This window comes from Manacus vitellinus, unplaced genomic scaffold (genome assembly GCF_001715985.3).
Source record: "Manacus vitellinus isolate BGI_N305 unplaced genomic scaffold, ASM171598v3 scaffold_0_pilon, whole genome shotgun sequence".
Lineage (NCBI taxonomy): Eukaryota > Metazoa > Chordata > Aves > Passeriformes > Pipridae > Manacus > Manacus vitellinus.
The window spans coordinates 13,018,214-13,040,809 of NW_021938789.1; the positions used below are offsets into that span (position 1 = coordinate 13,018,214).

The 22,596-nt window shown below is 37.4% G+C and overlaps 1 protein-coding gene across 4 annotated transcripts in view; it reads left to right on the forward strand.

Moving 5' to 3' along the window:
• The window catches only part of RBPJ (recombination signal binding protein for immunoglobulin kappa J region), a 148,532-nt gene that overhangs the window by 105,887 nt on the left and 20,049 nt on the right, over positions 1-22,596 (forward strand). For 3 of the 4 annotated variants that reach the window (XR_001920084.3, XM_018068055.3, XM_018068079.2), the window contains 2 exons: positions 13,704-13,742; positions 17,129-17,224. Coding sequence is in view for 3 of the 4 variants with exons in the window: in XM_018068055.3 (XP_017923544.1) it covers positions 13,704-13,742; positions 17,129-17,224 (135 nt within the window). In the remaining variant the exon portion in view is untranslated. Of the gene's footprint in view, positions 1-13,702; positions 13,743-17,128; positions 17,225-22,596 lie in introns of all 4 variants that reach the window. The other variant, XM_029962115.1, reaches the window with a different exon arrangement.

Below are 22,596 nucleotides of genomic sequence, written 5' to 3' on the forward strand. Positions count from 1 at the left end.
AAACATATGATATCTAGGAAGCCCTATAATTTTGTAAAACAGGTTGGTGCCAAATAGAGCTTTGTTAAAAAGTGTATGTATGCACAGGTTTTAAGTCATCATTTTAACCTACTGAAGAGATTACTTTTATTTGCCTGTTTGGAAATTACTGTTTGCATGGAAACCTGCTTGGGACCTGATAACCTATTCTCTGCTTACCTACTGATACAGTTTTTGAATTGTTTTACAAGTCTAGAATCAGTGGATGAGATGTAGTTCATAGAAGTAAACTTATAGAACTCTGGCAGTTTCCTTTTGATGAATATAAGGAGCTGCTTCCATATTACGCTTTGAAGGCTCGCAGTAGAGAAGTCGGAGGAAGAAGGGGAATTAAAGGAGAGGTACAGACTGTCATAATACTGTGTTAAAAAAATAAATAAAATTCTGTAAAAAAAGTTGACCAAAATGACTGAGTTGCTGAAGGAAGGAGATGGTAGGGAATTGTCTCCATTTCTTAAAGGTGTTTTTTAGAAGTGTAAAAATAAAGATACGTAAAAATGGCTCCTGAAACTTTTGCTTTGGAGGGTTAAGCACTGCATGTACTAGTGTTCAGAATACAGTTCCTAAAACAAGACTGGTGAAAGGAATGTTGGCATTTATTTATTTATTTATTTACATTATTTAAAATACAATGAAGTAAGTCTAAACTGAAGCTATGGGTGCACCAGGTTTTGAATAGTGCCCTGCTACTGAAGTGGGAGGTCACAATCTCCTCTGAGCGTGCCTTTTGATTGCACTCTGGTGGTGCTGGCCCTCAGTGGGTTTATGATTCGAATTTGTCTGTAGAAAGGTCTGACAAGTGCTGAATTTTGGTGTGTGAGGGTAGGTCAGTGTTGCCAGGGGGAAGCTGGCAGGCAAGACCTGTCTTGGTGGTTGCCGGTGAAGCCACAGTCCAACTTGCTTGCCTAGACCTAGCAAAGAGGTGGGAAAGGCATTTGAGACAGTGGGGACTTAAACTGTTGCATCAAGACTTGTCAGAGTTGGTCTGCTTAAACCTTAGAGAAGTTAGTTTACTTAGCTGTCATTTTACATTGTTCTGACTGCATTTGGAGTGAGTGTCTTATGACTCTCCTAAGCTAAACTTTGAATAAGGATGTTAGTCTTCTGGATCTCTTAATTATGCTTAAGACTTGGTTTTTGCAAGTCATTTTCCTTACAGAATTCTTCTGTATATTGTCTTACATTACAGTTATTTTCCTGTGAGAATTACAGCTTGCTTAGCTGCTCTTTCTGTGTAATCTGTTTTGGCTTCTGTTAAAATTCAATTTGCTTAGGTGAACAAACAGCTTTCTGCAACCAACACCACTGTTTCCCTGTCTCCTGCTTCCCCGTGTATTAGTGGTGTGACAGATTGATGGGCTGAATTAGTTCCCTCTGAAGGTCTGAGCTATGCAGGTGATGCAGGGGAAGCTGGTTGAGGAGCTTGCAGCAGGGACAGTAAACCCCTTAGAGACAGATTAGTCTATTCTCCTTGTTTTTCTGCTCAGAGAAAGCAGATACTGTGGTGGTGAACCTCCTTTGTTTATGAGTATAGAGTAAGAGAAAGCGCATGGAAAAGTGATTATCCTATTACTTTAATAGCGCAGTGGTTAGAAATCTTGAAGCTGACCAAAGACTGTCCCTGTCAAGAACCTGTTATCTTTTTAAGAGGTGTTCCAAAGAAATACATATTTACCTTTATGGTTAGTGAGGTTAGTCTGGCTTTTTTGGAATCTTCTGCCTTTGCAAGTTCAGTATGGTTCTTCACCACTTCCTTGCAAAATCATTCACAATTTCTCCTTCTGTTATGTATTTTTGGCGTTACAGTGAATGATGGCAATTCAGAGAAAACCATGAGCCTGAAGATTTTGTGCTTCTTTTTTATTCATTTTTTAAGTTGCCTTCTGCACAGAAGATGAATACTTATCTTCCAGTTAATTCAATATACAGGGGGACACTGTTCTTTGAACACTGCGGACATTCAGTCATTGAAATGAAGGTTGAGCAAATCCTTAGGTAGTATAGTATAGTGCAGGGCTCCCGTGTCAGTAAGAAAGTGGTTGAAAAAGTCTCCTCTTGTATCTAATTTGTGACTTTTTTCAAGTAATCGGGCAACAGGGATGATAGTTGATACATTTATTAAAGTTGTTTCCTCGTGCATCTAAAAGAAATATTTCTTCAGACTAAATCTTATTTGCAATCATGGGCAGATAGTAACTGTAAACAGCACTGCTTTAGTACTCAATAACTCTGTTCTTACCATGTTTAGAAATTTAATGTTTTAAAAGGCAGCCACTTGTTTTTTAAGGGCTCGCTGATGCTGAAATTATGGGTTAGTAGCAGATATAGAATCGCTTTCTTAGGAAATAAAAGTCAAGTTTGCCTGAGAAATATGTATTCAAAGGTGATGTGCAAGATGAGATCCAGGGGAAAATTTGCTGTATTAGATGGACAAGAAGAATCCCAATAATCCTAAGCTGAGCAAAGTAGTTGTCAGTGAAAGCTGTGACTGTGAGATGTTGTGAGTGCAAGCACAGCATGCTCGAGGTGGGTTTTATGTATCACCATTACTTTAGTAGTCAATTTTGTGAACTGTATGCAGGTGCTTTCCTTTTTCCAATTATCCCCTCATTTTTTTGGGGGAGGATGAAGGTAAAACTAATGAGTGCATTCCCTATGTAGTTGCAATATCTGAGCCAAATTATATTGTGTTTTAGGGACTGAGATTCTGTTGGTATGATGACTTTTCAAGCTGATAACTCTTTCAGTTGCTAAGGTAAGTGTGAGTAAATCTGCAGTTTTCACTGAACATTTGAGCCAATGTTATTGGGAAGTTAATAAAAGAGAAATAATAGCATGTGAATATGAAAGAATATTAATAAATGGAGTAATCTTTTTTTTGTTGTTGTTTCTCACATTCTGCACCACTCCAACGCTTTAATGGTATCCTTTGAGTTGATAGAACTACTGACTTCTTGCTGCAGGTGCCTACAACTAAGGCAAAGGCAGGGAAAACACACTTCCAGATGTATGTTTAGGCACTTCCTCATTAAATAAGCTGTCATTACTGACTTTCTTGCCTCAGTGTGGCAGAGCTGTGTGAATTCTGTCTGGATTAAAATTATGTCCTGTTTGGACCAGACCTTTGACTTTTACAGTCATATAAAGGCATAGTGATGACTGCATGAAGTTTTTTTCCAAATGTAGGCAGACTGCAATGAAGAAGCGAATTTTTTTTACTTTCTGTAAGTTTTTTTGGAAGTGAGCCTGTTTACTGATATGGAGCAAGCTGTATTTAAATTTCAGTTATGGTTCTCTGATTTTATGGGGATTGGAAAAGAGAGAGGACAATAATGAAAGCAACGTGGGAGGATAAAAGCGGATCAGAAAAGGGAGAGGGAGTTTCTCATTGAACCAGTGACTTGCAGTGAGAGGGCGTGACTAAATGAAGCAGAGCTTTTTCTGTTGTATTTTTGTCAGTATTTTTTGATATAGTGCCAAAATTGTATACAGTGCTGTGGAGCAGAAGACTTGTTTCAAACACATAATATGTTCCCTGTGTTGGAGGACTTAAATTCTTTAGGTGTAGTCGGGAGCAGTACAGGATAATGCAGTACAAAGATATGATAGTGCATGGTTGCTGGCATTCACCCTGGAGCAGGTGGGTCTTTTTTGGTGTTTCTTTTCGTTGAAGAGGGAAAATGTTTTGTGTATTGATCAAAAACTTTCTGGTTTTGTGATTTCAGGGGCTGCTGTGCCCCCTACTTCCAAAGAGTCACAGTGCAGTTGGACCACCCATCATTTGCTCTTTACAGAGGAGAAAGGGACTTTAGGAGTAGGAGAAATGCTAGCATTGTTCATATCCCTTAGACATTCTTGATTGGTGAGATTTTAATGAATTTTATCTCCTTTTGTAGGATGAATAAGAAAGAGGGTACATTGGGTCAGTATATTTCAAAGCAGATTGGTTGAGGTTAGTTCTTTGTATGTGACTACAAAAACTGTATTTATTTTTAAAAAAGAGTTAGCTTTTAGTTCAACTCCTAATCTTCAGGATGAAGTCTTTATGGCGATATTTATTACGGTAGGCACCCTGATGAGAATCAGGGCCTAAGTGCTGCTGGCAGGCAAAAGTGAGAGCGATTTGGTGGCTGCACGTGACTCTGTTAGTGGTTGTGTTCGTCCTGAGGGATGAACCAGCCTGCGGGTGATGGGTGAGCTGGAAACTGTCAGTCTCTTTGGTGACTTCATCAGCATCGTGCTTATGAACACAGTTGTGTCTGCAGGGAACAACAGAGGAGACAGGTGTCATTTCTTCAGCAGTTTCTGTACCTCAGGTGTGTGATCATGTAGAAAGAACAAGACCATAAAATGTTTAGGATATGAGTAATCTAGGGATTTAAAAACTGCTTACTCTATGATACTACACAGATAAAGCCACCGTAATTAGGGATACAGGGTAGACTGGGTCATTGCATATGGCATTAAGTTACAACAACCTACAAAAATCAGTGGAGGGCAAAAAGCCCCAAAATCTTGCGGGACATGGAGGGGGGGGTAGCCTGAGAAAAGTACATGTGCTCAGAACTTTGTGAAGAATGAAGGTTGTGTGGAGTTGTAGGCTATGGAGTATAAAGTGGCTGAGAGAAGAACTACTTCATCACCTGTCCTTTCTTTTGGCAATATAAGCTTGTTTATTTTAGTTCTTTTGGTTTGTGTTTCCAGTGTGGTGTTTGTTTAGCGCTGAATGTTACTGGTAGTAAAACTGCTTCTGTTTCCCATAATGATCAGACTTGTGGATATTGAACGCATTTTTGTTTTGGAGAAGACAAAATTTTCCTTCTGAAGGCTTTGTTTTAGCCATTGTATGGTTCATTTATTTAATATCTTCATCCATGGAAAAGATAAATGTGAAATGTTCTGTTTGAGCATAAGTAATTGCTTGTGTTTACTTCCATGTTGACTGAATTCATATATACAATTATATGTCTTTTGCACTAATCTCTTAGAAATTGTTTCCTTTAGGTGCTTCGATTTTTGTTTTTCTTAATCATGTTAAATCTGTAGGACATCATTTTTTTAAACTGTGCATTTTTACCATTGGCAATTCATAGCAGTGCACTATTTTCAGCTTCATTTAAAAAATAAAGGATATCGCTGCGGAATAGGGTGCACTTATAGAAATCAAATGCATCAGTTATTTCCAACAGCAAACATATTAAAAGTGATGTAAATCAAAACTGCTATATGAAATTTTATGGTGGTCTTATGTGCCAGCTCATGCTGGATCATAAATGGTCAATTTTTTGAATACATAGGAATTCTCTTTGGGTCCATGAACCCACCACATGGGATAATGTTTCCTACTGACAGATGATCTTTTCCCTTGGGAGTTGTGCTCTAAAATGTTTGTAATAGACTATGGTTGTAGGTGAATGCACAGAAATATTTTCAGTATTTGCATTTTGTCTTCGCCAAAATCTGTGCACCAGAAAATATACTTTCATTAACAGAAAAATCCTATATTTTAAAATGTACATCTGCTGCTTTGCTTCTGTTAGTGTAACATGTTATCCTAAATGCAGAAATCTGCAGAACTAAATCAAGTCTGATGTGGGGTAGCTGAGTCTTACCAGGTTGTAGTGTAGGTTTGTAGTGTGCTGTTTAATCTGAATGAAACGTTTCTAACAAATGGCAAATTAAGGGATTGCTCCTGAGAACTATTCAGTGTGTCTTGTACATGGGCACTGTTGCATGTGTTGGCTTGGATAATTTTAAGTGTATTTTATGTCCATGAGTATGAACTTCCTTCAGTGCTTCTTCAGTTCTTCACCGATTTGTCTTTGGTAAGCAAACTGAAGCTGGAAATGGGCAGAGGATAGAGAATTAAAAGAAAAAGAGAAAACAGAGTCCCAGAGTGCTACTTGAATCTGTCTCTTTCAGCTTTTTTCAGAAGACGTCTCTGTTAGCAACTGAAAAGGAATACTTGTATATTAATCCTCAAACTTTAAATGAAAACCTCAGTATTTCACTTTCCTAGATCTTAGATAACTTCAGTAGACCAAGTAAACATTTACATCTCATACTGGTGAGCCTGTAGTTTAGTAGGTTTTTCGTAAGTGATCACAAAGCAACTCGAAATTAATTCTTTGAAAAGTATTTTTGTTTCTTATGGTAAAAAGTAATAGGCCCTGTTATAATGAGGGTTGGAACTTAACTTGAGCCTCTCACCAAACTTCATTGTCACTTCGTATCGTTAGAGAGCAGAGGTCATATTTTCTTACGTTCATTCTTTCTGAATTACATAGTGTATTCTGAAATGTCTCTAGAAACTATGTGAAAGTCTGAAATTCTTTTCATTAAACTTCTATTTGAAGCATTATTTCCCTCAGATCTCCTCTGGGGAAGTAAAAACTTCCCTTAGTCACTATTCTGTATTTAATTTAATCCTGATCATCTCAAGCCCCTGGCAAGCCTGTGCACAGCACTCTGTGTTTATTCAAGAGCTTTGTTTAAGGCAAGTGGGACTTACTACTCAGTGAGTCTCTGGGTCTTGTACTACCCTAGTTTAGTGATTACCATATCTTATTTGTGACAGTGTTGAGACATCTGTGCTGCAGGAGACGGAACTGAAACCATTGAACTGAGCACTGTGGGGTAACTTCCTTCCAGGGAAGTTTCCTTGTGACACTTGTCTGGAGATGGTTTCCAAAATCTGTACTGAGGTATTACAGTCATCTCTTGTAGCTTATTAAAGAGTTCTTCTGATATGTTCTGCAGCAAATACTGTGACATGCTATGATATAACAGGACTAATAGAGAATTGATTTCGCTGTTCGGGAATGATGTAGGCCTTTGGTAGATAGTTAAAAGCACCAACAAGTGTGTATGTCCAGTTGGAAATGATCTGGCAGTCAGATGTTTGGGGGTGAAACTTTTCCAATGAACAGGAAACTTTTTGCCCATGCTGAAAGCATCCATGTTTTTTTCTCATTCTACTGGGTTTGGCTGGGATAGAGTTAATTTTCTTCATAGCAGCTGTTACGATGCTGTGTTCTTTGTGACCAGAACAGTGTTGATAACACACTGATATTTTAGCTCTTGCTGAACGTGTTTGCACAGCGTCAAGGCCTTTTCTCTTTCTCATTCTGCCCGGTGTCCTTCCCCCCACAGTGACTGAGGGGTGTACAAGATATTGGGAGGGGACACAACCAGGCAGATGACCCATAATAACTAAGAGATATTCCTTGCCTTATAATGTCATGTTCAGCAATAAACTGGAGAAGAGGGAGGTTTAAGAGAGGTTGCCCAGCTTTTGCTTGGGAACTGGCTAGTTGTCGGTCTGTTCGTGGGAAGTGGTGAGTGTTTGGCTTATTGTTTCTCTCTTCTTCCACTTCTCTTTTGTTTCTTAAACAATTTTATTATCTCAACCTACAAGTTTTCTTGCTCTTTATTCATGCTTTTCTCTTCACTTGTGTGATGGCAGGGGGAGATAAGCATCTGAGTGGTGTTTAGTTGCCTGCTGGGCAGTTAAGCACCACCTGATCTCTTCATACTCTTGAAAGTATGAGTAGAAAGAAAATAGATCTCAACACATGGATATCTGCTATAACTGTAAAATAGAATCATAGCATAGTTTGTTTTGAATGGAACCTTTAAAGGTCATCTAGTCCAAACTCCCCATGGTGAGCAAGGACATCTTCAGTTAGATCAGGTTGCTCAGAGGCCTGTCGAACTGGACCTTGAATGTTTCGAGGGATGGGGCATCTACCAGCTCTCTGGGCAGGCTGTCTTTGTATAATATATTTTTGCATTCTTCAGGGTAAGGCAAGTATTTGCTTTTCTTTTCAATGTTAAGACACCAGGAAAACTTTTGTCACGAAAAAGTCGACACAGAAAACAGTAACTGTAGTGTATTTTTACCAGTCTTTGTATATTCTGGTGTAAAAGCTGAATGTTTTGCCTTGCCACAGGCTTTTCTGGTACCCATTGCCCATAGAGTTCTCAGGTCCATTTATTTCACTTAGCAACTCTTCTATGTCTTCCCGTTCTTAGTCCTCACTGTTTCTGCTGCTCCCCCCATGTTGGCCTCTCCAATACACTCACTTTCTGCTCAGCTGTTGTTCCTGCTGTAGTCAAATTTGACAACTCCCTTTTGCCTTTTGCTTCTCTGGAGAGCATTATTTACAAAAAGATCCATGCTATTCCTACTAGATGCCAAAACGTGTCAGTCTGTAAGCCAAGTAGAATTTCTAATTGCTGGAGTTTGTCTCTATTTGAATGTTGTGGAAATATTTTTTCAAGGCTTCTCTGCTCGGTAAGTAAAGGTGAATGGACTTTTTTCAGGGACTGTAAAAAGGATGTTGTTGGCTGAAGACCAGTACCGGAAAATTTAAAGTTCATATTCCAGGCAGGAGGATGCTAGAGCTGTTCAGTGACCACAGATCTGCAGTCAGAGTTGAGGATGGGATAGCATGTGATTTTTATAGAGGGTTTTTTTCCATAATTTTTTTTTCTGGCAGATAACAAAACTGTTGTGCTTAATTTTCATTTACTAATTTTTCCATTCAAAATTGACTTGACACATAGAACTATTCAACAAAAAAATTCAGCCAAAATAGTTATCTCTGGAAAATAAGTTTGGTATTTTTAGTAGAGGCACATAACTACTGATAGATTTCTTTGTGCTCCTTTGTAGATGATGGAAACAGTGAAAATTCATCCTCCTGCAGCCATAGAAAATTATATTATAGTACATGTTGTATCTGAGCTAGGAATTCCAAATAGGATTTGACATTGTTATTGTCTGAAAACATTTGAAATTTACATTTTGCCATGTGTTTACCTGAAAATATTAAAAGTTTGAGTAAAACTAGCTACTGTACTTCCAAGATTAATAATAATGTTAGTGCACTTGCTCGCTTCCGTAGTTGCTTGAAAGGGCAACGAAGAGGTAAAAATAAAAAAAGTATGCTCACTTCCATTTCTGTGAATGGAGAAAGGAGGTTTAAATGTCAAACTGGGACTTGCTAAATGAAAAGTATGCAATTGAAAAGAGGAGTTATTTGGGATGTGATGTGGGAGAAAAGCTATGCCTACAGTGCAAAATGTGGAAGTGAAATTAATTGATGCAAAGCATCAGAAGACAAATAAAATACATGAAATAACAGCATACTAACTAGTGGTTGAAGAAAATATGGGACTGGGAAAAGAATTATTAGGACAAGTATAACTTACTCCAACAGCAAGTGGTTACAGTGTGACTAATGCTTGCACTCGTATTTCCAGTGCAGGGTCTTAGGGAATACTTACAGAATGCAGTTTGAACTGATGTGAATGAAACAGCAGCTTGACTGCATGTCCAGAATCCCCACAGAGGACACCTGAAACAGCAGTTAGTCTTGGATAGTAAAAAAAAAAAAAAAAAAAAAAAAAAACAAAACAACAGGAAAGGAAAGAAACTTGGTGAGCATTCAGGTATAATGGTACATAACTTGTAAGTAGGATTTCAAATGATGTATATTTATCTTGTCTAATAACCACTGTAGGAATAGAACTATGATACATTTTTAATTTCCTCCCTTGTACATTTTTGTTATCCATCAATCTGCATATTTTTCAAGATGTAAAGAAAGGAGAAATAGAAATACTCAGTGTAAAAAAAGAAATTCCATAACAGTGAAAGCCAGTGAAAACCTACTCTAGAAAAGTGTTGTGGTCTGTGTCATCTCTGACAGGTAACCTTGTGATGTCTGAACTGGCTCTTTTTTCAATATGCCAGTCAAATATGAAAGTTTGAAATAGCAACAATCACAGCTTGTGCAATGTCTGTCATTTAGTACAAAACCATACATATAATGTGTTTCTTGCACTTTCATCTGTCTTAACATCAGAAAAATTAAAAAGCCTCTTAGTCTTTTCTTCTGTGTAGCAGTTGAAGATTGTTTCTGTCCTTCAGGTCGTGTTGTCAGTACACATCTCTACATCAGTTTATGAACATATGGGAAGAGTGAACCAGATAAACCATTAAATAAAATGCATGTGATACTTTTTTTTTGAATTTTTGTGTCTAGTTTGTATATCTGAGTTTTGTAGTGTAACTGAAACTCTGACATGCTGGATGCAGTTGCTGCTTTGGTTCATAGGAGTATACATGCTGGACTGTGCCTGCTAGTCATCAGTAATGGATGAATAAGGAAAGAATATGCAAGGCAGGGTAAATATAGACTGGTTTGGGGTTTTTTCCTCCTGATACATTTTTGCTGCTGGTAGAACATGGTTTAGGTTTTCCTGAGAACAAGGTTGTAAAATAGGTTATTATACTTAATGGAGTTTTGTAGCTGACTTCTGTTTAATCTTTTAAGTCCGCTTCTGCTTTCAGCCTCCACAATATACTCTAGCAATATGTTTCACAGCTCAGTTTTAACAGTACTTTTAGAGCAAGGAGAAAAAAAAATTCTAAAATTAAATTTTCAGATAGTAGAAATATTTCCCATTTCCTGTGTTTATGAGACAGAGAGAATAACCATCTCCTTTTTACATTTTGCATACCTTTTATTAGTCTCTTATGTCATTGCATCAGTTTGTCACTTTTCTCTCATGCTCTCACTGAAGGCTGAGGTTTTATCCAATTGCATATGAAAACTATTGATTATCCATACTGACTTTTGTGTATCTTTTTTATCTTGAGATAACTTTTTTCCACTGCTTCAAGTTTTCTGAATTGTGGGGGTGTGGCAGAATAATGCCATGACATGGCAATGTTTGCATTTCCTATTCTATTCCTAATCATTTTTAAATTCTACCTTCTTTGGCTGTTGCTGTTTAACTAGGGAGGTGAATATTTATGGGATCATTGAAATGATTTTGAGATGGTAGAGAAAGTGCTGATCATTGACACCATAGCTAGGATACGTAACCATCAGTCATCTGTTGCGATAACATTACTGAGGAAAAATAGCTGAATTTATTTAGAAACAGCTAGAAATAGGACTTAAAGTAAATATCAAGATGCAGCGTCCTCCTGTTCTACCTCTCCCTCTAATGTATATTGAAAGAATAATGAAAGATCTGCACAATTTACTTTACATCATCTCTTTGGAAGGTTCGTGTTGCTAAGGATAGCATTATGTGTGTTCACAAGTTGATTGCAGTGACATGATTAACTTTATTTCGGATGGGGGAGGCTAGGGAAAGCTGGTGTGTGATTTAGAAAGGTACTACACTGAGCATCAGATCAGAGTTTACCCTGTGCATCTCCAGGGTGACTCAGTGCTTTAGCTCTGTCTCTGAAGAATGGGGATTTTGGTACTTCTCTCCTGTGCTGTATATTCAGAATTTGACTAAGGAAGAAGATGAAGTTTATTTCTTTAAGTAATTGCAGCTGTGCTGTGCAGATGCTTTGTTAATTAAACTCTTTTTAACAATAAGCATTTGTGCAAGGGGAACGTATCTCCTGCTCTCAGGAGTTCTGCAAAGGTACATGTTGCATTAGGGCAGTGTGTGGTTTTTGTCTGTAAGGGGTTTTTTTGTGTTAATGCAGTTTCTGATATACTTGGGTCCTCATCTTGGGTTGTATCTGTTTGACCACAGTACAGGGAAGTGTGGTGTGCATAGTGCCCTCTTTGCTTCAAAATAAGTAACTCTTAATGTTTTTTCATGGTGAATCGAAGTGCACAGAGGGATTGAAACAAAGACTGTAGTTCTGCTCAAAAGCAGGGAGCTAATCCATAGGGATGTTGTTTGTCTGTAGAGTATTGCTTAAAGGTAATCTGTTGTCTAGTCAGTGAGTCACAGACAGTCGAACCTCTGCCAGACGGACTGATCCTGGGTCTTCAGGGGAAAACTGCAACTACACAGATGGTACTAAGGAGGTGGGATACACACACCTACTCACACTGTTATCCAGGGAAAATCTGAGGCACAAGGTATGCTCAGGAGATGAAGCAAGGCATATCCTGGAAAGATAAGTGTTAGAAGCAGAAGGGCTTTGGATGTAACTTCCCCACTGCCAAACTGCAAAGCTTTTTGGTGTTTGTAGTTACCTTTCTGCATTACAAATATGACAATGCAGTGATACATACCACAGAGAAAAAGATAAATGAAATTTGTGTCCAGTACACCTCAAAATTTAAAATACATAAAAACAAATCTTTCAGCAAGAATTTTGGTTTCATTTTTTCATTTAAAGTTAAAATAAAGCCAGAGAAGTGAACAGTACACTAACAACAACAAAGTAAAACATGAAACGAACTTCTGTAGTTGGAAAAATAAATTTTTGTTTCATTGTTTAAGCTGAAAAAAAATAATTTGACTTCATGTTGTTTATTCAGTTCCTCTGTGTCGAGTGGACTGCCAGTACTTTAGAAGACTAATTTCTCAAGTCTTGAAAAATAACTTTTAAAATTTTCTGAATGTTACCACTGTCTTTTCAGGAGAGTGCTATTTTGCTCAACTATATGTGGTAATAGTTATGTAATTATACATTTGTATGTTTCTGGAATTACTGAAATTAAATTGGAATGTATGAAATCATTCCACCACCAGTTGCTGTAGAGTCCAGGACAGATCCACTGCACGGACAGGGGAATTTCCTTTCACATTACTTAGTGATCAAGTTCTTGTCCTACGGAGCCTCCAACACTGTTGTAGGGAAATAGTAGGAGATGGTTCTTTTCTCTATCCAGGGAGCACAAAGGGAAAGATATGCCCACTTAAAAAACATTTTGGCAAATTATAGAGGTATTTATGAACACTGGCACCGAAAGCACAGCCTCTTAGGTCTCAGTTTATTTTTAGGTAGAAAGGTGTTAAGATAAGCCTGCCTTTTTGTTTTGCTTTGTGGGTTTTTGTATTCTCTTCTTTTTCCTCTTTTTGTCATCATTTTAGCTTGTGGTTATACTTCCTTACCAGGTTGAGCAGATGTACATTGCTGGGTACAGTCTTCCTTTTTGTAGATCTTTTACCTAACCATTTTGGCTTAATCTGAGGATGTTTTTGATAATAAAAATGTTTCTGCAGTGTGTAAATTTGGTGTCCTATGTAAATAAAGACTTTTGTGGAAAGTCTTACCTTTCTATAAAGAGTGTTTTCTCTCTCAAGAATGGTGTTCAAGCACTGAAGGAAGTACAGCTGTCTCAAAACACTTTATGGCTAAAAAACGTTGAGTGTATAGCAGGCTATTTATGGATCAAGCTTAGCTACATTCCATAGGAAATAGATTTTCCCTATAGTTCTGTACTGGCATTTATGAAATACATTGTCATCCTTTTTGTAAGAAGTCATGAAGGAAAAACAGATTTTTGAGAAATTGTCCTGATCGGAAGCATTCACTGTGATTTGTCACCTCAGAGATGTCTGTTAATTTTTGTATGTTGATAATAAGTACTTGTTGTTGGCACTTCTGGTCAATTCTATGGCAAAGATCTCCTGGTTTTTTACATTCCTGTCGTATCTGAACTTTTCAAAAGCAATTGTGAAGGAAACCGTGAATTAACAAAGAAAATTATGTACTGTTCCAAATAAAATCCTCTGCTGTTGTAGGAAAAGCTGCTGTGAGGAGGTGGTTGATATTTTGATACCAAATTCCAATACAATTTCAAAAATTGTAAAGTTGAGATTGTATCTCACTGTAAAATTATGGCTAAATCCTTTTGTTTTAAATTAGTAATTTCTTCTTTTTTCAGGAAATTCGGAGAGCGACCTCAACCGAAACGGCTCACCAGGTAAGCGTTAAAGAAACTCTGTGTTTAACAATTTTCTGAAGTTATCCTTTTCATTCTCAGAAGAATTTCTAAGTTAAAAATTTGTGGCTTGCTAATCCTAGAATTGTAAATATCAAAGCTTTTCTATTAGATATGCAATCATTAACCAGAAATATAATTTCAAACAGAGTGGCTTGTTTTTAATATGAAACTCAAAATGACGTTTTTAGAAATGGCGTTGGCTTTACATCAGGTATCGTAGATTATTCAGTAGGATGTGAATCTGCTTAGTTTTAAATCACTGGAAGTGAGCTGATTTTGTTTCTTGGTTAAAAGTGCCTTCTGAGGTCGTGTAAAGTAACACTTCTTGCTTCCCAAACTGAACACAGTGCTGAGGGGGAGTGATCTTAACCAATTTTTGGTGAAACCTAAACAGTCAGAGAGAGTATCAAATAGTACTGTCCAGGCAATCCATTCTGAAAACTGCTTAGAGTGACTGGAACGCAGTGCCTGATTTACTCCTGGTCTGCCTTGGAAGTATTTACACCAGAAACTGTTAAGTAGTCACCTTTCTTCTCAAACTGCTGTAACACAGTCTATGCAAATATTTATTATTCCATGCCACAAACTGTGCCCATTATAAACAGCTACAGGCTTTAAAATCCATGGTTTGCTTGAAAGCAAAAAAGATGTGCCATTTGTTTTATAGTTTTTTGTGGTAATAGAGGAAGCCCCTTGTCACTCTGACTTAACCTCTGTTTTGAATGAAATGCTGCCTCATGTTAGCACTTGGGGCAGGGAGCATTTACATTTTGTTTTAGGAATATCTGTCTCATTGCATTTGTGGATAAGTTTCAGGTTAGCTTATGTCATCATTAAACTTCATTTTAATGAAATATTGATCTGTACTGACTTAGAGGTAATTAAACAAACAGGTCTCCTGTTGGCCTGCCAGTCTTCAGGGATATTTGAAGATACTGTGTTTTAAGGAACGAGCTGCTTTCTGTCTTGAGTAGTAACACTTGTTAGTATCACCCTGAAGTTGCTCATAGGATTTATCTTCTGTGATTTAAAAAAAAACAACAAAAATAGTGACTAGTGAGTGAAAGGTCTTTTAACCATTTACTGTAGTTTTTTACTGTAAATTCCATGTGCAGGATTTTACATACTAGGTGTACTAGGTACTCTTTCCTGTGAGTGCAGAGTAGGCATCTGGGAAGTACTCACCATCCTTCAAAGCAGCAGCTTGTAAAGCCTTAGAGGCTGGAAACAAGCAACCTAACCTAACTGGAAACAAGCAACCTAACAACTGTCACACAGATTTTTAAGACTGATTTGTGTAATGCTGTAAAATGTGTCTCTAAACCCTTAGTTTAGAGCATTTAGTCCAATTATTGGAAAATTATTGTGGGTTTTTCTGTGTAAAGACAGTCTGGTTTGGCTAAAAATCCATTCATTGTCGTGCAAGCTCCAGCAGAACAACACTTTGTTCATACTGTGCTAGTTGGTTTTGGATGTAAGCTATAAAAGTACAACCTCCGTGAAGAGTTTTAAGATTTAATAATGAAAAATGATGTGTAAGAATTGCAATGGTTATGTGTTCTCTTTATCAGTGTGAGAGGTTGGAGGGGAACATCCCTAGTTCTCCCAGGAGCTTGGATTGTTCAAGTCCACTGTAGCAACAGACCAGTAGAAAAGACAAAATTTCTTCCTCATAAAATGCTAAATAAAGATAGCACCTAGTGGTTTTCTGCATGGGTTGCTGGGTTTGAGTGGTTTGGTTTTTTTTTTTGTAGTAGTAGTCAAGTCAAAAGTTTTTAGTATGACAGATGTTCTTAATTTAGTATGACAGTACTATTGATAGAGTATTTCAAATTGTCAGGTTAAAAGTTTTTAAACAAATGCAGCTAATATATATCATAGTGAAGTGTGTCATAATAATTTCACAGTGAATTATGTTTTGTGTTTTAAAATATATTCTTAAACAATAGTTGTAAATAGGTAAGTCTGTCTGCTTTATCACAGTTCTTCCAGCTGTGCTTTCATGGATAAACATCAGTTTTATCAAATGTAAAATCAGTTTTAATGTCAAATATAAGTAGATCAAGTTAGTGCAAATTTAAAACAGTAACTGAAGTCTTTTGTCTGCTTTTATATCCTGCTGTTTAGACAGAAAATCTGCACACTAACCACTAGACGTTAATCATGTTTCATTCAGCCATGACAAACACAAGATTTGCAAAACATCCTTAGCAAAGCTGGATTGTTATTGTCCAACTCGACCCCCGCTCAATGTACTTGCTTTGCTCTATGAAACTATTTGAGGAGATATCTTTTGGAAAAGGTCTTGTCGATAAAATATTGCCTTTTATCTTCCATCATTTTTTCCACTAGAAATGTTTGCTTCTCGAGATCTTTCCAAAGGGAATTCAACAGTTGGTGTCATTCACAAAAAAAATAAAAATAGAAAAATTTAACCAACCAAGCAAAAAATTTGCTTTATTTAGTGTTTAATCTCTTCATGTAACTTCCTGATAAATTCATAATTTGTTTCTCTAGTTGATGACTTTGAAAATGAGTGCGTTGGTGGGCATTCAACCCGCAGAAACTCCTTCAGGAACTTAAAAGTGTTCCTGCCAGCACTCCAACACAGCTAATCCCTAGGGTGCTGAATTTGGCATGCTGCTTAATGAACAGTTAGAATATTATGCAGAAGAATGATAGGGTGTATTGTTCTCTCAGTTCTCTCGAGGAATTGCTGTTGGTATGTTTGAGGTAATTACAGCACTTATATGATGTCTGTCATTACAGGGATGATGAACAATAGAAAAGTTCTAAAAATTAATTTTTTTAACCTCATTTTATGCAGGAAGTAGAGGTTTTCTCTAGAAAACTAGATGAAACAATAAGCTGAAGAATTTAACTTTTCCTTAGTATCTTCACAACCAAAAGAAAGCTTGTATATAAACATTGCGCTGATTTAGTTAAAAAATTTAAACAATTTGTCAATATCATGAGATATTAAGTTGTTCATGAAGAAAATATTGAATGAAGTCTACTCTAATCAAATATTTGTGGCATTGTACTTTCTGAAGTAGGACTTTGAACATGGTGTAGTGATTGGCATTGGTACGATTTGACACAAGCATCTTTTATTTCTGGAAAATGTAGTAATTGAAAATGACCACAGACCCTTATTGCTAGCTTCATGCAAGATAGTTCCTTCTTTTTCCTATGTAATTGTCTTAAACAGTAAGCAAACACATCTTGACCCTGTTAATGATTGCCTTCTTGTTTTTTCAGGTGTTTGGGTTTGGGGTTTTTCTCCTAAAACAGTCTTTCAGTTCTTCTAGTTATAAACAAAACCAGAAGAACTTTCAAAGCTTATATTGTCTTTTCATTTTTAGGGAAGCAATGCGAAACTACCTGAAGGAGCGAGGTGACCAAACAGTACTAATACTCCATGCAAAAGTTGCGCAGAAATCATATGGAAATGAAAAAAGGTAAGTCTTTACACTTTCCTGAATTGCCTTTACAGCTGCCAGCCAGGGAAACTATAGTTTGGAGTCTGGTGCATAATTTGCAGAATTCCTAAGAATGCAGTGTAGTCTGAAGAACCACGAAACCAAATGCTTTCTCATTTAATTGTGTAACAAGTGCTGCAAACCTGTGGCATTCAATGGGGTGATGCCTGTTTATACCAACAGGTTCCCTGTCTGTGGGTGAAGCTTTTCTTCCATTGAAGTAAAATGGCTTTCATTTTAAACGTTGCATTTTAAGTCTGGTGTAAATAAGGTGATCCACAGTGACTATTTGTAGAGGAGTGTTTTCCTGAAGAATTTCAAAGGTGCTTTTTGTGCGGTCTTGTAGTCTGTGTGATGGTTTTTATTGCATGACTAGTACAAGCAAATAGGATGGTCCTTCATATATGCAGGTTTCTAGCCCTCTTTTGATGAAATAGAACATTATTTAATTATGAGTGATGCTTTTCTACCTTACATTTCACTGAAGTAGTGCAGTGTTTGGCTATTTTTCAGATACTTTGTATTATTATTTGTTCACCACACAAAAGACCACAGATTCAACACACTAATGGGTTTGAAGTTTTAACCTTTCTTTTGCCACTGTTGCGAAAGTCCTGTTACATCAGTATGTTTTTACAACTTTCTGACATTAGAGGTTTAAGATATTTATATATGACAGTGTTAGAAAAACAGGAATGTTAGAATTAAATCTGCAGATTTCTCAGTGTATTGCTACTTACCTAAGTCACACTTTCTGATGACTTTCTGAATCACAGAGATACAGACTATATTGTCAACTGTTCTTCAGTATTCTGTGCCTGAGTACTTGTCCTTCAGTACGTGCTGTCATTTTTGTTAGCCGCTGTCTGCAGTCCTTTCTTTCGAGCAGTGTCCAACTCCATGGAATTGTTTGCTCAAAGTGCTTTTTGGATCTTTGTGAAATTCTTGATGTGAATCAAGTAGGAAGTCAGTGAAAAAGGAGGAAGTGACGAAAGCCGACAAGTGTGCTGTGTACCTGCTGTACAGCTGTACAGCCCTCTTGCTCTCTGCCATGTTTAAATGCAAAGAGGTTGCAATGCCGGGCTGTACTATCAGTACATGATAACTTTGACCCTTAGCAGCAAACTCAACAGCCAGAAAGATTTATCCTGACAATATAGGGACCTCTGCTTATCTTCTCACATTGAATTATCATTCAGGAGTTGCATAGTTAACTTATCACTGCAGATGAGTTAAGCATATTACTCCCCAAAAATGAGGGATGTGCTTGCAGATAAGAAAGTGATTCTCTAAACGGTGTATCTGTAACTTTGTTCTCTTGAGGCCAGAGCAGTTCATAAGGGTAGGAACATTTTTCAAAGCTGTCCTGTGTGTCATTATTCTGGAGAACAAATTACATCAAAAGTGGGATGAAAATATAAAGTATGTAATTTTGATTATTAAAAGTTTCATTACTGTTTGGAAAATGTACGTAAGTGTTCTGAAGTATCCAGGGCAAAGATTCAAATTGTTATTCGGTAACAGTTTGTGAAAGTGCCTACATGCATTTCATAGTATTGCCATAGATTCCTGTTGCCTTGAATATATGTGTATACTTCACTTAGTGCTGTAAAGTCACTGTGGCACATACATTACCTGAGTACTAATAATGTTTAGCAAACTGGTCATTGGTTTCTCACTGCTTGAAACAGTTGCTAACTGAAACTAGGCATTCTTTCACCATTTTTTTTGAGGTGCAGTTCAGCATCCTATCTCAGCACAACTGCATTTGTTTAAGAAAGGTATCTCAGATTTCCCTCTTTAAAACTGGAAGCATGTCAAACAAGAATTTTAGACCTTGGCAAAAGATGACCAGAATGCTTGGATGTTGGTTATCAAGTAGTACGATGGTGAAATGATTGCTGTCCTGGTATGGGTATGAAATGATAGTGTGAAATCAGAGTCACAGAATGGTGCAGGTTGGAAGGGACCACAGTGGGTCATCTGGTCCAACCTCCCTGCTCAAGCAGAGTCATCCCAGAGCACATGGCACAGGACTGAATCCAGATGGTTCTTGAATATCTCCAGTGAGGGAGACTCCACAACCTCTCTGGGCAGTCTGTTCAGTGCTCAGTCACCTGCACAGTAAAGAAGTTCTTCCTAATGTTCAGGTGTAGTGCATCAGTTTCTGCTCATTGCCTCTTGCCATACATACTAGGGTTTCATTTTTTCTCTTTAAGTATTTTAGGTTTTCTTAAGTTTTAGCATACCATATATACAGCCTGTCATACTGTTCTGCTAGTTCCCAGACTGTCAGGATCAGTCATGATGTCCTGTTGTTATCAGTGTAAAGAAAAGTGCCCATTATTAAATCCTTGGATCCACGTGTGCCCTAAGGTACTTAGTGAAACTTAATGATGAATTAAAGTATTCCTTTTTTCTTTTTTTGAGGTTTTTTTTTAATTGCTTCTGTTTTGTTTATAGCAGAAAGTACCCTTTATTTCTGAGTATTTCTGGACTGAGCAAAATTAGTAAAGGTTTAACGTTGCTTGATGCAACTGACCAGTAAAGTTTTTACCATTTTTACATTCAGTACCATTTCTGAAGTGACTTGTTTTGCATACATCTTCTTTATGGGAAGAAACCTATTTCATAGCTTTTTTTTATGGAGAAATTTCGTGTTTTCCATGGGACTTCATTATGACTTGTATATAATCTGGTTAGCTTTTGATCTTTAAAGAGTCAGTTAGTTTGTACTATTTTTGTAATTAAGAATTCCAGTTACAAAAGGAATTATTTCTTAAATTTGACATCTCTTTCAAATAAATATAGAACCTAAAAAAACCCCACCTAAACAAACTTCCACCTCTTGTTCCAGTCTTTAAATCTTATTTATTGCAAGGCCATGGAAAATACTTACCATTAATAAACTTTGCATGGCATAATAACTACCTTTCAGTGTTTTGATGAGGCTTAGTAGATGGTGAAATACTCTGTTGAAAACACTGTGCTGTAGACGGCGCAGATGTCACGTAGTGTGGCCTGGTTTAAATAGGCATCACAGAAACACAATTCCAGGTTGTTGTCACGTGGATGGAGACTTTCTAGGTTAACTTGAGAATTCTTCATACTTGTCTGTAAGTAACAGTAATGAAAGGAGACTTTTTTCCTTTTTGAGTTGACTCTTCATATTAGCCTTGCACTTCCCAAAGTTAATGCTTTTTAGTTAAACAAAGAAGCCAGGAGGTAAGAAGCTCAGGGATGGGCTTTAGCTGAATTTAAGACTTCATGCCTCATGTTTCCTGTTGGATGACTGTCATCTTTCAGAGACATTCAACTGATAGAGACTCAGGTGATATTTACTCCTGATGAGTGTGAGTATTTGGTCTGTGCTTGTATTTTTTTCCATATTTACCATTAACTGAGACCTCTCTCAGAGTCTGAACAGTGTGATCATATAGCAGTTTAAAGAACTGAAGTGTTTTGGATTCCAAGACGTAGTTGATCTAAAGACTGTGAGCCCAACTGGTGTATTTGTATTATGTGCTGTTCTGAGTTTAAATGTTATCACTGCTGATTAGCATGAGAATGCTCTGGCTGCATCTTGGTTTATGGCTGTTAGTGAAGGAGCTCCTGTAATTTCTGTTCAAATACTTCCCTTCCCTGAACTGAGTGTGCCTGCTCTCTGGATGATGCTCTTGTTATTGAGAGCATAGCCTTTCCCAGGGCTACCCCATGGTTTTCACTGCTTCATCCTTTGCACTCTTGGACCTAATGATTTTTCATTTGTTGTTGTTGTAATGAATTCCTTAGTAGATGTTGTTAACTCTTTAGCTCCTAAGAAAAGGGAGTCTCAGAACAATGTGGGTAATCGACAAACACATCTCCTGCTTGACTGACTTGGAATTGACAGGTACAAAGGAAAAACTTCCCTTCCAATGTCACTCTGAATATAAAAAAACCCTAGCTGGTGGAAACCCCTGAATTCTCCTGAAGGCAAATACTTCTGTAAGATGAACACGGATGACTTGGAGGATTTGAGAAAGCAAACCTTTGTGAACATAAGCCTGTGGTTTGAGGAGAGCATTGAGTGCATCAGAACTAGGTAGCAGTAACATGAGCTGATTTTTTTTACTTTCTACCCCTTGCTTCCTGGCAAATTAGGGTAGCTTCTGTAGTTGAAGTACCATATTTTTTCTGTATTGATTGGCCTGAAGGAGTATTGTTTTCCCCTTTGGTGATTGTCTGATTTAACACAGTATTCCAGGCTCTGCCAAAGTTCAAACCTGGTTCTCTTTGTGTTATTGCAGTCAAGATTTGGAAACCACTAGAAATTATTCTGCTCTTCCCTTCAACTCATTTGGAATAAAGGGGAGCATCCTTAGACAAATCTCAGCTTGGTTTTCTTGCCATGGAAAAATGGTTGGTTTCCAGTTGGTCTGATGGAACAGATCTGTCAGAACAGATGAGTAACAGCTTGTTTCTGTTTGCTGTACTGAGTTACTAAACCTGGAGTCTAACAGGAGGTTGGTCTTTCCTCACTTGAACGACCAATGAAATTATAGTGTAAGAAGATACTATGGGGGTGCCCTTTACGTTTTGGAGGTTGATCCTCTGACCTTTTCTAGATAGTATCAGTTCCCATGTTAGCTTCATTTAAACCTGCCCGTGGTTTTAATTACACTGATCACAAATACTTCAAGATGCATAGGAGGAGCATCACAGAGAGCCTCTTCTGAGGAACCAAGAGTCCATAACAAAATGTTGTAGGGATATGTTAAATACGTGAAGTATTTGCAGAGACCTGGTATCCCAAACTGTTACCCTGGCTCAGTCACTCTGCTTTATATCAGCAAGTAGGAAACACTGAACCTGCATCTTGTCATGCGGCTCTAACAAATGTGGAATAGGTTTTGTTCAGGAATGACATTCCAGGTGGTTATACTTCCAGTAATGAAATAGCTCACAGAAGGAATCCCTAACAGATACCGTGTGTTTTTTAGATCAAGTTGTTAGGTGTTTACCTCACAGAGAAATGCCTTGTGTTATTTTACTGCACATTCAGCAAGAAAATGCCAGCCTGTTCGTTGCATAGAGAAGAGGTATTAAGAGAATATGCTACAAATGCAGTGAAGAAATTATATCCTATATGATTTTCTACTATTACTTCTTGTACTGAAAATTCCGAAGAAGTTCGGAAGAACCAGACACAGCTACCTGTCCCTGCAACATAATTTTTTTTTACTATTTTTTACTCAGATTAATACTTCAGAAGAATTTTTGCCTCCTACTCAGTGTCACTTTAGTTTTGTGGTTAAAGAGAGGTAGGGCTTGTAAATCAAAGGTTGAAGGAAGAGTATTTTCATTTGTTC